The 17,060-nt window shown below is 39.2% G+C and overlaps 1 protein-coding gene across 2 annotated transcripts in view; it reads right to left on the bottom strand.

Annotated features, from left to right (window-relative positions):
• TRIM33 (tripartite motif containing 33) overlaps positions 1 to 17,060 on the bottom strand; it is a 128,507-nt gene that overhangs the window by 55,466 nt on the left and 55,981 nt on the right. For both annotated transcript variants that reach the window (XM_047082561.1, XM_047082562.1), the window contains exons 2-4: positions 12,776 to 12,894; positions 12,269 to 12,413; positions 11,969 to 12,101 (exon numbers count right to left, since the gene is read on the bottom strand). In XM_047082561.1, the coding sequence (XP_046938517.1) occupies positions 11,969 to 12,101; positions 12,269 to 12,413; positions 12,776 to 12,894 (397 nt within the window). The remainder of the gene's footprint in view (positions 1 to 11,968; positions 12,102 to 12,268; positions 12,414 to 12,775; positions 12,895 to 17,060) is intronic.

The raw sequence follows: 17,060 nt of genomic DNA, 5'->3' as shown, positions 1-17,060 counted from the left end.
GGTGCATGGGAAGCAGTTTCTGAATCCTTGCATGCTGACCCACCTTAATAATTTTAGCTATAGAAAGGGCACCTGACTGGCTCAGTCAGTGGAGCATGCAACTCTTGATCTTGGGGTTTGAGTTTGAGCCCCATGTTGGGTATACAGATTATTTAAAAATAAAAAAATATTTTCTTTTTTTTAATGTTTATTTATTCTTGAGAGAGAGGCAGAGAGAGACAGGGCATGAGTGGGGGAGGGACAGAGAGAGAGAGGGAGACATGGAAGCTGAAGCAGGCTCCAGGCTCTGAACTGTCAGCACAGAGCCCAACGTGGGGCTCAAACTCACAATCCATAAGATCATGACTTGAGCCAAGGTTGGGCACTTAACCGACTAAGCCACCCAGGCACCCCTAAAAAAATCTTAAAAAAAAAAAAAAAAAAAAAATTTAGCTATAGAAATCAAAGTTGAAAATCTTTCCCTCTCTACTCCCAACTTTTAAAATCACTGTTCCAGCATCTTCTATCTCCGGGTATTACTGTATTTAAAGATCCTATTTAGGGGCGCCTGGGTGGCTCGGTTGGTTAAGCGTCCGACTTCGGCTCAGGTCATGATCTCACGGTCCGTGAGTTCGAGCCCCGCGTCGGGCTGTGTGCTGACAGCTCAGAGCCCGGAGCCTGTTTCAGATTCTGTGTCTCCTTCTCTCTGACCCTCCCCTGTTCATGCTCTGTCTCTCTCTGTCTCAAAAATAAATAAACGTTAAAAAAAAATTTTTTTTTTTTTTTTTAAATAAAGATCCTATTTAGATTTCCATTTCATTACATGTTGCCTACTTTGGAAACTTTGCTGATCTCCACTTTAATCCATAACATACTGTCATTTTATAATGATATATACTTTTTCGTGGGTCTTTTTTTTAATCAACATACTGGGCACTAAATGGGTCATTTCAGACTGGCAATGCTAGGTTCTTAGGAGAACTTCTTGAATTACTCATTTGATCACTTCTTTTTCTGTAATTCATACTGGTTGGCTGTTGGGTATCTTGTCATTTTCTTTCTTTTTTTAAAAATGTTTATTTTTGAGAGAGAGACAGAGAGCAAGTGGGGGAAGGACAGAGAGAGGGTGGGAGACAGAGAATCCCAAGCACTGACAGTGCAGAGCCTGACGTGGGGCTAGAACTCACAAACGATCAGATCATGACCTCAGCAGAAATCAAGAGTCAGAGGCTTAACCGACTGAGCCACCCAGGTGCCCCTTGTCATTTTCTTACCTGTTTTCTATTTTCTCTTTTTGCTCTATTTTCTAGGAGACAAACTAGAATTTATCTACCAAACCTATTAATTTTTGTTTCGGCTATCATACTTCCAGGAGCTATTTCTTCTTTTAATGAATTCTTTTACAAAGATTCTATCCTTGTTTTGTGACCAATAGCTTGTCATATCTCTCAGGATGTCATAACTTTGATTTTATATTTCCTTTTATTCCTATATTATCTTATGCTTTTCATGACCTTTTTTTCAGTGTCTTGGTCTCTTTCATGTAGGTAGCTGTGTCAATCAGAAATGGGTACACCTGTAGTGACTAATAAAGACTCGTGTAACAAGACCAAATGTAGCTGATGATGTTACTTAAATAACATCAAAGCTAGAATCTCTCAGATGATCTTGGCTTTACCTTCATGAGCATATAATGGTGCCACAGTTCCAGGCATCACATCCTAATTCAAGGAAGGAAAAAGCTGGAAAAGGGCTGATACCAGCAACATTTGTCCCTTTTAAAAATTACAAACTAAGCAGAATTCCATTTGTATTTTATGGGCATAAAGTGTGGACCAGAGCTAACCAAATGCCAGGAAAGCTGAGAAAGGAAATATTTAGCTTTTCCAGTCTCTATATTTGAAGCCAGACAAAAGAGGGAAGAGTTATCACCACAGCCCACAATGTACGGCATATGGCACATGAGGGTGGCTCTCCTCAAATGCTGGATGATCCTTTCATCTGTTCACATTCAAATATACAGTAAAACCTTTTAGTTTGTGAGCATAATTCGTTCAGGCAACATGCTTGTAATCCAAAGCACTTGTATATCAAAGCAAATTTCAAGAACCACTGGGTCAGTTGTGATCATGTACTCGGCATCACCTACTGCTTGTATTGCAAGACATCGCTCGTTTATCAAGTCAAAATTTATTAGAAATGTTTGCTCGTCTTGCAGAACATTTGTGGAACAAAATTACTCACAATCCAAAGTTTTACTGTACTTAAAAACTACTTAGAGTCTGTGTGAGAGCAGAACTTATGAACTGGTGGGCTTCATCTTTTTAATTAGAAATGAACCCCAAATGTCAACATTTGAAGACCCCTTTTGATCATTTTCTCCAGAGAGTGAAAAGGCCTCTAATTCCGGGGGGGGGGGGGGGCGGGCAGAAAAAGATATAAAGGGGGAAAGTTGAACAAAAAAATGTCACTTCTGGCAATCTGGAATCAAGTCTGGGGAAGTGAAGGTCCCACAGTATAATGCAGATTTACACTTACCTTCCCTGATGTCAGTCATAAACCTCATCCCCACTTGTCATCTAGACCTAATATCCCCAAGACAATAAGCCCAACTTTTGTGATACCTACTGCCTCTAAATCCTGATCCCTTAACAGATTTCTGGGAATTAAATCACATGGCTTTCTTTGTATATCTCCTTTGCATACCCTTGGGTTGTAGTTCATTCAACTCTACTAAGTCAATTATCAGATCCACCAAATATTCAATCCATTTCCCAGCTTTCGAAAAATTCACTGAAATATCCACTGGTGTCTCTTCTCTCATTCTTGATTTTTTTAAGTGTATACTTATTTTATTCATGTATCATGAGCAGAATTATAAGAAGGAGATGGGATAACAACATGATATAGCTAGAAACCATGTAATGTTCTGAGGTACAAAATTTCATAAAGTTCTATAGCTTTATCTGAGATCAAGAGTCTCTGAGCTGAGATCAAGAGTCAGACACTTAACCATCTGAGCCACCCAGGCGCCCATTTTCCTTTTTGAGAACAACTTCCAAGGCCATAAAGCATAAAGAAAACCAAAGACCTCTATAAAATGTTTTTAAAAAGAGAGAAAAAAGAAAATGTACACATCACAATATTAGTAATAATAGCTAAACTGATACTGAGTACTTATTGTGCTAAGCACTTTATAGGTACAATTCTCACTCAATCCTTATAAGCCAGCTTATACAGTTGGTACTATATTATCTCCATTTAAAAGATACACAGACACATCAGAGTTCATCCTCTTTATCCCTATAATATGTAGCAATTATCTTTAAAAGGAGGTGGGGGAGCCCCAAAACTATACACGTGTAAGTCAATGATTATGGAATGAGACTAATTTTTTTGATAAACTAAAGATTCAACATAAGAATCTAAGAAAAGTAAAACAAAATTAAGCTAAGGAAAGAATGAAGATATAAGAGAACTGTGAGAATCAGAGCACTTTTTTAAAAGTTTATTTATTTTGTGTGTGTGTGTGTGTGTGTGTGTGTGTGTGTGTGAGAGAGAGAGAGAGAGAGAGAGAGAGAGAGAGAGACAGAGACACGGGGATGGGGGGGGAGGGAGGGAGGGAGGGAGAGAGAGAGAGAGAGAGAGACACCCCCAAGAAGCCTCTATGCTGTCAGCAGGGCATGGGGCTCGATCTCATGAACCGAAGAGATCATGACCTGAGCTGAAATCAAGAGTCTGCTCAACCGACTGAGCCACCCAGGCACGCCCCTAGAATGCTTTTAAAGAGCAGAATAAGTGACTTCAAGAACTGGTCACTCAAATGACCAATAAAACAATCAAACCTAGGGGCTCCTGGGTGGCTCAGTCGGTTGAGCTTCCAACTTCGGCTCAGGTCATGATCTCACAGTCTATGAGTTCGAGCCCCGCATCGGGCTCTGTGCTGACAGCTCAGAGCCTGGAGCCTGCTTCGGAATCTGTGTCTCCTCTCTCTCTGACCTTCCCCTGTTCATGCTCTGTCTCTCTCTGTCTCAAAAATAAATAAACATTAAAAAAAAATTTTTTTTAACAATCAAACCTATGGCCAGGCTTATAAGGAAAAAGGAAATAAATTCAGCTATACGACATTATTAACAAGAGATATAACCTTATTTTTGTAAAATCTTAATGCTGTTTAATTCTAAGTGAATATGTTTTTAAAATTTCTACTAAGCAGATGATTTTCTAAGAAAATATAAATTATCACAATCGCATGCATAACTGACTCAAGAAGAGGTGGGTAACCAAGTGACTTGATCATATTTTAAAAACCTACTGAGCATACAGGAAAGTGAGCCCCTTGAAGAACTAGTCCTAAAAGGCCTTATGTCCAGGCAGGGAAAAGGAGTGAGAAAGATGAAACAAAAAGTGTTGGTGAAGAAAACACACCAAAAGTGAACTGGTTTTAAGGTTAAATATTTCTGACAGATAAGGAAGATGCATTCCAATTTAAGAAATAGCATTTGTAAAGGCAGATTTAGTTTAAAACAGGGGATACACTAGTCTAAGAGCACAAATGGGAATTAACAAACTGTAAAAATGAGTTCACCCTTATCAAAAAGGGGTCTGGCTTTTGTTTCAACTACCAGGAGTACTGAAATGTACTACCTGATAAAACTTTACCTGGTGCCTTAGGCTATACGCTAAAGATATGATTTACAGGGGGCTTCAGGTCACATGGTGTCAGCTCAACCTCAGGAGGGGCTAGAGACAGGTCAGTCACATTGACAGTGAACCATATTCTACATGACAGAGCTCCAATAAAAATTCTAGGCACCCAGGGTCAGATAAGCCTCCTTATTGGGCAATATTCCATGCATACTGTCATACATCATTGCTGAGAAGAGTTAGTTATGTCCAAGATTCCACTCGGAGAAAACTGGAAGCTCCACATTTGGAACACTCCTAGACTCTGACTCTGCACCATACGTCTTTCCCTTGAATGATTTTAATCTGTAGCCTTTCATTACAATAAATGTAACCATCAGTATAACAACTTTCAGTGAGTTCTAGCAAATTACCTAACAATTCCAGTAAATTACTGAATTTGATGGTAGACTCAGGAAATCCTGAACTTGCAATGGGTGTCAGAAGGGTGGCTGGGGGGCTCCTCAAATTCTGCATTTGATGTCAAAAGTGAGGGAGCACTTATGGATTGTTCTCTAACTTCACAGTTGGTATCAGAAATGGGATTCACTAAAATGATCCTGACTCACTGAAACATGTGGTTTGGGAAAAGGAAGGATGAGAGGACAGGGGTTTATGAGCCTTTGATTCCTAGATGACTACCTAGTAACTCATGGTATGGAATTGCAGCTGAAGTTACTAGAGGTAAGTTACCGATGGAATTTAGAAAGGCAGACCCAACTCCCTAGGAGTTGACTCACTGGATAAATAAGAAAATGCAAACTAATAAGCAAGCTAATTATACAATCCCTTGGTTACTGATTTTGTAGTAACTAAAATGAAAGTGTATTAGGACAGATCCTGATACTGGGCAAAGCTTAGGTTTCAGTCAAGTCTGAACTATGGTCACTAGTAGCCTCAGGGCCACTTCAAAGGGAAAAAGTATGCTGGGAAAACAGAGAAGAGAATATGACTTCTGATCAAAGAATGTAGTCCAGGGGCGCCTGGGTGGCTCAGTCAGTTAAGCAACTGACTTCAGCTCAGGTCATGATCTCACGGTTTGTGGGTTCGAGCCCCACATCGGGCTCTGTGCTGACAGCTCAGAGCCTGGAGCCTGCTTCAGATTCTGTGTCTCCCTCTCTCTCAGCCCCTCCCCCACTTGTGCTCTGTCTCTCTCTCTCTCTCTCTCTCAAAAATAAATAAAATGTAAAAAAAAAAATTAAAAAAAAAAAAAAGACTGTAGTCCAGGTTGAGAAAAAGAGAAAACCAAGAAACTAATGAAACTAGAGATTATAATACAAAGGAATGCCTCATTTTGTAGACTGATGCTTCCTGAAGCTACTAAAATATTGTGAGAGTGATCACCTAGAGGAAGCATCATTGGTTTTGAATGGTGCAGAATAGAAGAGCAACGTCTGAATTGATGCAGGACCGGCAACTCCCTACCACAATCACAGTGAACAACCACAGATGGCTATACATAATTCAGACACACAGGAGGTCATTCCCAAGGACATGGCTAGCCCAGTGGACTAGATAAATGACCCCATAATGTTTGCTGACCCTGAAATGGAGGACTGTCCTTCTACTATAAATGTCAAGTGGAATTCCCCAGAAGAAGTGGCCGATATGCTGCTTATGCAAGCCATGCTGGGTTGGCATTATGAAACCAGGATATTCACCTATTGGGCATGCCTCTCACTGAGGTCATAGTAAATACTGTGATTAAGGGGGACTCTTACATGGGCACCCTGTGTAACTTTACTGCTGCAAAATCTAGCAATGATCTGAAAAGCCTTAATGGATTTATGGTCTCAGATTCCCATTATGCATCTTACAGATGGTAAGAAAATTAGAGATTCATTAAACAAAAAAAAAAAAAAAAAAAAAAAAAAAAACAGAGAAAGACAAAGGGGAGAGTCAAGGGATTTAACACAGTAGGATGGAAATCTTCAGATGGCTATTTAAAAATGGGATGAATAAAGCAGACATTGATAGAGCTGAAACAAAGATCTTAATTTAGCATGACTAGAGGTTGGATAGACCAATGAGAGCTGTTGCTCCTCAATATTAAAAAGCCCTACAGAACTCTGCTGTATTTACCCCAGTTTTGAGAAAATTTAAAAGCCAGAGGACAAAGAGGACAATGAAAACCCTGACCTGGAATTGCCAAGGGCAAGCAAATGTCCTATTAACTAATCAAATTGAAGACCTAAGGAGAGGCCAGGCTCTTCTGGCTCAGCCCCTAACTAGAGAACCACAACAATTTGCACTTGTGTGGACAGAGGCAGGGGATGGATAAGAGACATTTCTGGGACTCCTTAATATGAGAGCCCAATGTGCTCTAGTTCTAAAACCTGTCAAAGTTCTAATGGGGACCTACAGTTAGACTGGGTCGAGTGGCAATAGTTAACAGAATTAAGGTAAAAAAAAAACTGGATGAAAATTGGAATATCTGAACAGACTGTGAAGTGGTTACATCTCCTTTACATGAATGTATTATTGGGATGGATAATGTGTCTGACTGGTATTATAAAAGAGAAGGCATATAAATTTATCACCTTAAGACCAGGCTTGACTAGGCATGCTAAAATGGGAACCACTGAAACTGTCTGAGGCCACAGAAATTTGAGACAGTATATGATACCTGGTGGACAAAGAGATTACCACTCTAATGACAAATTATAAGCTAGAACGCTGGTACCAATGAATTCCCTGAACAACAATGTGTAGGTAGCCTGTGACAAAAGTGGATGGCTCATCAAGACTAACAGCAGACTATTAAAGCTTGAATAAGGTAGTGCCCCCATAACATCAGCAGTCCCTGGTATGACTTAAATACTAGAAAAAGAAACATATAGCAGACTGTAAGAGAGTGCTACTCAGTGACTGATCCTGCAAATGTTTTTTTCTCTGCTTTAATCTAAGAAAAAAAAAAAAAAGCGCCAAGAGCAATTTTCCTTCACATGAAAGCACCCCGATTTACATTTACTATATTGCCACAAGGTGATTTCAATTCACCAGCTTACTGGTATGATGGAGTTAGAAGGGATACACTATCTTGATGATACCATGACAATATAACAAACTAAAGATAAAGGTAGGGCTGACCTAATGCAATAAGGACACACATGACCAAAAGAAGCTGTTGATAAATCCAACAGGTCCAAGGACCTGCCCAAACTGGTGAAATTCTTAAGAATAACCTAAGCAGGTGCCACCATTTACATTCCATAGAAGAAGAAAAGTAGTTTTTGCCACCTAGCCCTAGAACTAAACAAGAAACCTAACATTTGGTTGCCCTATTTGAATTCTGAAGGACACATATTCCACACCCTGTAATGGTTAGTAGCACCAGTAAATACAACTAACCAGAAACGGCTGTATTTGAATGGGATCCTGAACAAAGGCAGGCCATGTCTGAACTACAAAAAACAGTCTCTCTCCCAATGTTCTTGGGTCCCTATGATCCAGTTAGACATGATTTGGGGACTGTCAGCAACACATACTTATGTAGACTAGAGCTTATGGCAAAGGCCTGGGAGTGCCACTCAGCAGCAACCATTGGGATTTTGGACCAGAAAATTTCTGGATACCATGGTAAAATGTATGCCATTTGACAGAAAATTACTAGCTTACTGTTGGACATTAACAGAGACTGACTCTATGATTGAAGGACATAAAATAACCCTGCAACCTGAACTACCCATAATGTCTTGGGTGACAGAAGAACACTCCAGTTAAGGAAGGCAGTGCCCAGAAGAGTTTTGTATAAAATAGAAATGGTTTGTACAGAAACATGCGACCAGCAGGATGCAAAGAGGTATTTATTGATTATGAGCAAGCCTCTTTTCCCCTAAGTATGACTTTGAAACCATGCAAGGAGTTGCTAAATCCCAGAATCACATGGGTGGTCCCCTATAACAGCTCTCTAATAACCAAAAAAGAGCTGCTCAGTTGTCAACTACACTTCAAAACTAAATAATAAATTTAAATTTAAAAGAGAGGGAGAGAGCATGCAAACTGTTTGGTTTCTGGATAGCAGTTCCAAGGTAAGCAGACAGCATCTTGTTTAGAAGGCTATCACTCTAGGGGCATCTGGGTGGCTCAGTCAGTTGGGCTTCCGACTTCAGTTCAGGTCATGATCTCGCGGTTTGTGAGTTCGAGCCCCGCATCAGGCTCTGTGCTGACAGCTCAGAGCCTGGAGCCTGGAGCCTGGAGCCTGCTTCAGATTCTGTGTCTCCCTCTCTCTCTGCCCCTCCCCTGCTCATGCTCTGTCTCTCTCTGTCTCAAAAATAAATAAAACATTTAAAAGAAATTTTTTTTTAAAAAGAAGGCTACAACTCTAATTGAAGATGGTAATGACAAATCCTATCAATGAGCTGAACTGCACGCTCTTTTCCCTTTAGAGTTCTTACTGCAATCTGCAGTTGATGTCAAAAGTAAAGGTAGTCTTGCGGGCTACCTAACTTTGTACAGGCAGGTCTCCTAACTTTGTACAGATGATGAAAAGACTCTAGAATGACTCAATACTGTAAGCTATATTGAACACTTGAAACTTTAGTTATGAGGGGCCACTAAAGGGTGTTTTTAAAAAGGGGGTGAGAGTGCTATAAGAGAGTAGAGAGTGCCTGAGCGTGGGGGGGGGGGGGGGGTTGGGTGCCTGGGTGACTCAGTCAGTTGAGCATCCGACTTCAGCTCAGGTCATGATCTCACAGTTCATGGCTGACAGCTCGGGGCCTAAAGCCTGCCTCGGATTCTGTCTCTGTCTCTCTCTCTCTCTCTCTGTCTCTGTCTCTCTCTCTCTCTCTCTCTCTGCTTTCCCCACTCATGCTGTGCCTCTATCTCCTTCAAAAATAAATAAACATCAAACATTTAAAAAAAAAAAGGTGGGGTGAATGGCTCAGTTGGTAATGACTCTTGATCTTGGGGTTGTGAGTTCGAGCCCCACGTTGGGTATAGAGATTACATAAAAATAAAATCTTTTAAAAAAAATTAAAAAATAAAATGGGTTGAAGGGTAGGGAGGGACTCTATTTTGCAAAATAATCCTGGCAGCAATGTGGACACAGTGAATTTGACAAGGTAAAACTCAGAGCTGAGAGACCAACTCTACGTGTGTTGCAGTAACAGGAACCTAGGGTCTTAAGTCCAATGACAAGAGTTCTGTAATAGCCTATCCTGGAAAACATACAGAGTGTGAACTAAAGAAAAGGGAGCAAACATTCAAGAGATAATTAGCACTTGAAAATAAGTGGCAAAGGAAAATGATGAGGGAAAAAGAAGGACCAGCCAGGGTTAAACTCTGAAGAAGAGACCATTGAAGCTATTCTTTCTTGTGAAAATGGATGCCATCTTCCTTCTCTTTTTTCTTCTCACCAACAATTTGAAAAGCCCTAAGTAACCCAAGAGCTCAAAGATCTGACTGCAGCTGTGAGAATGGTAATCTAATGTCTTACTGAGATTATTACAAAACAAACAATGGTAAAATTTGGCCCTGAGGTGAAGGCATCCACAAGATTAGCCACTCCAAGTGAAGCATTACCCAACCTACAGGTAAGATGAAATTTGGGGACAAATTAAGGATACAAAGATTTAAAGAAGCAATTCTACACAAATGTCCTGTATAACAATGAATGATGCCTTAAAAAAGAAGAAAGATCATTATTTTTTACCTGTGGTCAAGTGTGAGAGATTCCATATACTGTGACTATATTCTATATACCATATGGAAGAAAATGAGCATATGGACTGAAAACAGATCCAACTGCCTGTGTTCAAACCCAGGCTCTATCCCCTATGGCGACACCCTGTACAGATTACTGAAGCTTTCTGTAAGCGGGCTCCCTCACCTTTAAAACAGTTGCCATGCCAGTACCAACACTTCATGGGTAGTTGGTATGGGTACACAAACAAACATGCAGCATTTTGAAAAGTGCCTCACACAAACTACAGATGCAGTAATTGTTAGCTATTAAGATTAATATATTCCCTCTGTAAGAGGATTCTAATGAATTCCAATGAACCCAAGGAATTAAAAGCACTAAGATATCCTACAGTTAAGAAACACATTTCAATGTGGTTAATCCAACTTAAGCTATCCTTTTTTGGCAGGAGATTCATAAAACCTATTTCTATCAAATTAGCAGAAGTGTTATAAGAAGAACACTTTAGAAAAGGCTGGACTAGGGCACCTGGGTAGCTCAGTTGGTTAAATGTCTGACTTTAGCTCAGGTCATGATCTCATGGTCTGTGAGTTAGAGCCCCACATTGGGCTTGCGCTGACAGTGTAGGGTCTGCTTGGGTTTCTCTCTCTCCCTCTCTCTCTGTTCCTCCTCAACTCATACTCTCTCTCTCTCTCTCTCTCAAAATCAGTAAAGTTAAAAAAAAAGGGGGGGGAAGGGAAGAAAGAAAGAAAATGCTGGACTATGGTAATCAAGACCATCTTTTTTTTTTTTTTTTTTTTAATTTTTTTTTTCAACGTTTATTTATTTTTGGGACAGAGAGAGAGAGAGAGCATGAACGGGGGAGGGGCAGAGAGAGAGGGAGACACAGAATCGGAAACAGGCTCCAGGCTCTGCGCCATCAGCCCAGAGCCTGATGCGGCGCTCGAACTCACGGACCACGAGATCGTGACCTGGTTGAAGTCGGACGCTTAACCGACTGCGCCACCCAGGCGCCCCAAGACCATCTTTTAAATGATAATACAATTTAATAGAAACTGGGAAATTTGCTGGAGGACTGTTATACTCCTGGCTAGAATTTCAGTACATTTCTAGAATAGTTCAAATCTAATAGACTGGTTGTAAGTGAATACTATTGAATTCTGAGGGTATAACAGGGTTGAAATAGAAAATTATGTATTAAAGAATTAGTAACTATGCTTACTTAGATACTTAAGCAATTTGCAGAAAACTAAGGGATTTATATCTAACATGAAATCAGTATAATTATCCTTTGATGTTAAAATGTGTATCAGCTGGCCATACCCACAGGAAGATTACCTTTTAAGATTACAGCCCAGAGCCTAAAAACCACAGTCTACTTGAAGAAAGCTGATCTGAACCAGAGGCAAAGCAAATAAAAGAAATAATGCAATTCCTTTCTTGCAAACCCAAATGTCATGATACATTTTTAACAGATATTCATAAGGTAATTAGATATGAATGTGGAAACCATTAAATAATTAAACACATATCTGCTTTAAGAAATTGTGTGAAATTGAGAATACAATGCTGACAAAATTATAAAATAAATATTTAAGAGTAATAATTTCATAAAACATTTTTATAGTATTTCTTGTTAAACAATGATGACTTCTGTACCTATGTTCTTTGTGTTCCAAAAGCTGACAGTCTCTACATGTCAATCTATCACATGTTTCACAGAAAAGTTTCAACTGTTCTTGTTTATGTACAGGGCAGAAAACAGGGCGCTGACCAGATGCTCCAACAGACTCTGTAGTAAAATAAAACATATATTTTTAAACTAAACAAAAATTGTATATCACGTTCTAAATTCTTATTAATATTTATGTCCAAAGCATATAAAGAATAAGTAGAAATGCTGAGGTAAAAGAGGAAGATTAATGGTAGATCAATCATTAAAACTGCTTCTATTCTTACCTGAGACATCTTCTTTCTTCCTGATCAAGTGATCTTTAGTGAATTTTACTCTCTGATGTGCTTCAATACATGTCTTACACAGCCACTCTCCACATTCTACACAAAAGCCAACTGCACTTGCATTGTCTTCACAACTAGTACATACCTAAAAGTGGAAATAAATACTAATCTACATCAAATTTACAAGATATAAATCCACAAAATAAAAACTGTGACTTGCTCTCAAATACACTAAATATTTTGTTATCCATTTATCTCCAATAAAATCCTTTTCCTTCCATATCAAACATTCATGTGAGTAAATTTAAGTCTCAGAACACAAAAAATATATATAAGTAAAGACTTTTCATCTCATTTAATTAGGTAGAAGGGTACAGAACAGAATAAGGATCATTTATTTAACTATAGCTGAAGTACCCTAAATCACATAACTATCCGAACATATGTTTCTCACAATTTACATTTCAGTATCAAGGTAAGAATATAAAGAAATATTAAGAAGCATACCTGTTCTGATTTCTCATCAGAACTGCTAGGAGCTTCAGATGTATCTTTCACAAAATAATTATCCACAAGGTCTATCTGTCTGCATTCTTGGCGGCATACTGGGCACCGTATTACACCAACTACGACACAAGACAACAACATTAGAAAATATTCTTCAGGAAAAAATAAAGAAATTGTGCATGATGCCCATATGAAAAGCATTCACGTATGTCACAGACAAGACCAAAGAAATGAATATTAAGAGCTGAGTAAAATAATCTACTGAGTTATTCCATTGGGGGAAAATGACATACTATTTAGGATGAGAAAACAAACATTAATATACAAAAAAAAAAAATCTAAAGTGCTTTATTATAATATGTGTTGGCCGAATAATGGCTCCCAAAGATATCCAGATCTTAATCCTTGGAATGTGTCCTATCACTTTATACAGCAAAGGCGACTTTGTAGATATGATTAAATTAAGACTCTTGAGATGGGAATATGCTGTCCCAGAGTATTTGATGGACTCTAAATGTGATCTTATAAAAAGGAGACAGGGGCACCTGGGTGGCTCAGTCAGTTGAGTGTCTGACTTCGGCTCAGGTCATGATCTCACAGTTCATGAGTTCGAATCTTGCATCAGGCTCTGTGCTAACAGCTCAGAGTCTGGAACCTGCTATGGATTTTGTGTCTCCCTCTCTCTCTTTTTTTTTCCTTCTCCTTGCACGCGCTCTTCTCTCTCTCTCTCTCTCTCTCTCTCTCACACACACACACACACACACACACACACAAATGAATAAACGTTAAAAAAAATAATAAGATTAGAGTACAGACAAGTGGAAGGTAGCTAGTAATAGAAGCAGAGAACGGAGTAACGTGCTTTAGGGATGAAGCAATAAGTCAAGAAATACAAGTGGCCACTGTAAGTGGAAAAGGCAAAGAAATGAATTTTCTCCTCCTCAGAGACTCTGCAAGGAACCAGACCTGATGATACTTTGACTCCAGCAGATATTTTGACTGTAGCCCAGTAAAGCTGATTTTAAACTTTAGCCTCCAAAATAGTAAGAAATTAAAACGTGTGTTATTTTAAGTCACCAAGTTTATGGCAATTTTGTTACAGCAGCAACAGAAATACACGATCCATCATCTTATAAATTCTGCTTGGTTCAGAACTACTTGAATTCATTCACTTTCATGTGGGAAGAAAGATCACATGTGCCTGTGCCAGTGTTCCAGCATCTATCAGAAAAAATAAACCTGCTCGGTTAACACATGGAAATTAAAGTTAAAAACTAAAAAATAGCAACACAGTCAACACAACAAACTAATTATGTGTCAGCCATAAAACTGAGGATACAGCATCAACAACACAATCCTCACTTTCAAGAAAGGGTGCAAGACTAGTAGGTAATTTTTATAGCTTATAGCACACACAACTATAGGAAGCACCACACACAGACTAGGATGTAAACAAGAGTCCCCAAGAGTTGGGAGGACACAAATTACAGAACCTTATATTGTAGTTCTAATGGAAAACAGAAACAAATATAGTGTCATTCTAAAAGTAGGAGTATCAGTCTCCCAGTAGACATATACACTGTTTAAACAAATTCAAAGTTATAGATTTGAAACCAAAACATAGTTCTCGTAACACACAGTGCATACAAAGGTCCTGCTCAGAGGAACTACATAAAAACAATTTTTCAAACCCAAGAAAGAAACAGCATGGTGAAAAGAAAGGGGGAGAAAGGATATACATATTTCCACATTTAAGACAGCATAAATTACAAACCTTTCAAGAAACAGAGTATATAACAAACAGAGTATATAACTTATCTTGTACTACAGTACAAGTAACTGTAGGGGCAAAAATATGTGAGCAACTAACTTACAATAAATTAAGTTTTCACTTTAGAGGTTACACTTATACATGGTCTTGAAAAATTCATTCTGTTACTAGTGTGCAGGACAGTTTACTTTGCTGACCCTGGTTCCTCGAATCCTATACATTCCTAAGGAAAGCCTATCTCTAATACTGGCCCTCAAATGGCTCCTGTGAGATGACCTCTAACTCTTGGAATATTGTGCCTGATAAGACTGTTTTTGTATGCCTGAGGCCATATTCAGTATGACCTCAGAGGGTGACAAGAGTCTCAGTAGGTAATGTGGGTTCCATGGAGGATCCACCCCTTTGTGACAATGCCCCAATAAAAACTCTAGACATGGGGGCTCAGGTAAGCTTTCCAGATTGGCAATATTCCTGCATATTGTCACACACAGTTACTCTAAAACTAAGCTTCTCCCACACAACTCCACTGAAAGGAGAGATGTGTAAGCCTGTACCTATTTTCTCCTGAACTTCACACCATGCACCTTTACTAAATTTAATCTATTTCCTCTTTCCTTGTAATAAAATGCAACCATGAAAATAACAGTTTTTCTGAATCCTGTGAGTCCTTCCAGTAAACCGTGAGGTCTGAGGGTGACCTCAAACTCAACTAGGAAAGGAAGAAACAGTATGCAAACTAAGAACAGCAAGAGCAAAGTTCACAAATGGCGGTGGTGGGGGAGACTTTAAAAGAAAAATGTCCACATATACATATAGTTGAAGGATACAAATGATGAAGAGACATTCTGTTCTGAGCAAGAAAAACTCATTATTAAAGTATCTCTTATACCTGTGTATATGAATACTTTGTCCGAAGTCTGTTTTTTTGAACTCACTAAAATAATTATCAGATTCTTAAAAGTTTTACTTTAATCTGGCAAGCTAACATCACAGTTTATGACAACAAAAATTCATCTATTTCTCATCCCAAGCCTCCATTAAAATAATATGAAAGAATGTGGAAGATAAAAACAATATACAGGGGCATTTGGGTGGCTCAGTCAGTTAAGCATCTGACTCTTGATTTTTGGCTTAAGTCATGAACCCAGGGTTGTGGGACAGGGCCCCGCTTTGGGCTGCATGCTGACTGTGGAGTCTGCTGAAGATTCTCTCTCTCCCTCCTTCCCTCTGCCCCTCTCCCCCACTCATTCTCTCTCTCCCTAAAATAAAAAATATAGGGGCGCCTGGGTGGCTCAGTAGGTTAAGTGTCCAACTTCAGCTCATGATCTCCACAGTTCGTGGGTTCAAGCCCCAGATCAGGGTCTGTGCTGACAGCTCAGAGTCTGGAGCTACTTGGGACTCTGTGTCCCTCTCTCTCTGCCCCTCCCCTGCTCATGCTCCGTCTTTCTCTCTCTCAAAAAATAAAAAGAAATAAACATTAAAAAAATTTTTTTTTAATTTTTTTTTTCAACGTTTTTATTTATTTTTGGAACAGAGAGAGACAGAGCATGAACGGGGGAGGGGCAGAGAGAGAGGGAGACACAGAATCAGAAACAGGCTCCAGGCTCTGAGCCATCAGCCCAGAGCCTGACGCGGGGCTCGAACTCACGGACCGCGAGATCGTGACCTGGCTGAAGTCGGACGCTTAACCGACTGCGCCACCCAGGCGCCCCTAAAAAAAATTTTAATAAAAAAAATATATATATCCAAAAAGATTAAGGGGATAGAAGTAGCAAAGCACACAAATCAATACACATGCAATTTCAAGAAATGTAGAAGCCAAAGGATATGAACACTGCAGAGGAAACCCAACCGAGAGTACACAAGGAGTGGAGAGAGATAAATCTCAGAAAGACTCTCATTTGCCATAAAGATTTTCAGACAAGCTTGGAATTAAGAAATTTGAGGCATGAAAGAAGTTCCAATGAGAGAGAAGGGAGTAAATTCAAGTCTGCAGACATCAGCAAACCCCATTCCTAGGCTGACTACTTACACCTGACCGATTACCCAGCAGCCAAGGTGTCTGTCTTACCACCAACACAAGAGTTGAAGGTTCTCCAGGAATCTTTCTGCTATCTGTTTTTTTATTTATTCAATAAACTTAAAAAGTATATGAATGTTTACTTTGAACATGAGAGCCATTTTCCATTTGAGTTTATAAGTATGCCCTTGTAATTAGTATAGATCAGATGAGTGTGCTTGCTCCTAACTCAATCACTGAGTGCTAACTGTCATGCTGAGTTTAGGTCATTATACAAAACTAAAACCCAAAATCCAAAGCCAAAGTTGCTGACCACTTTTCTGCACAGTATCCCTAGAACTGATTTCATGACTCCAAAGTTCAAGTTCTGAGAGGCCCATTCAGGCCTATTAGATTATTTTTAAATGCCAATTTATTAAAATGTATAATTATGGGGAAGACAGAGGAGGATTACTTATCTCCACAGTATTAGGTGGAATTTAGTTTTAATAAGT

This window comes from Lynx rufus, unplaced genomic scaffold (genome assembly GCF_022079265.1).
Source record: "Lynx rufus isolate CCGP_SWC_20201006 ecotype Redwood Valley unplaced genomic scaffold, mLynRuf1.p SCAF_2, whole genome shotgun sequence".
Lineage (NCBI taxonomy): Eukaryota > Metazoa > Chordata > Mammalia > Carnivora > Felidae > Lynx > Lynx rufus.
This window is presented reverse-complemented; position numbering and strand designations above follow the sequence as displayed.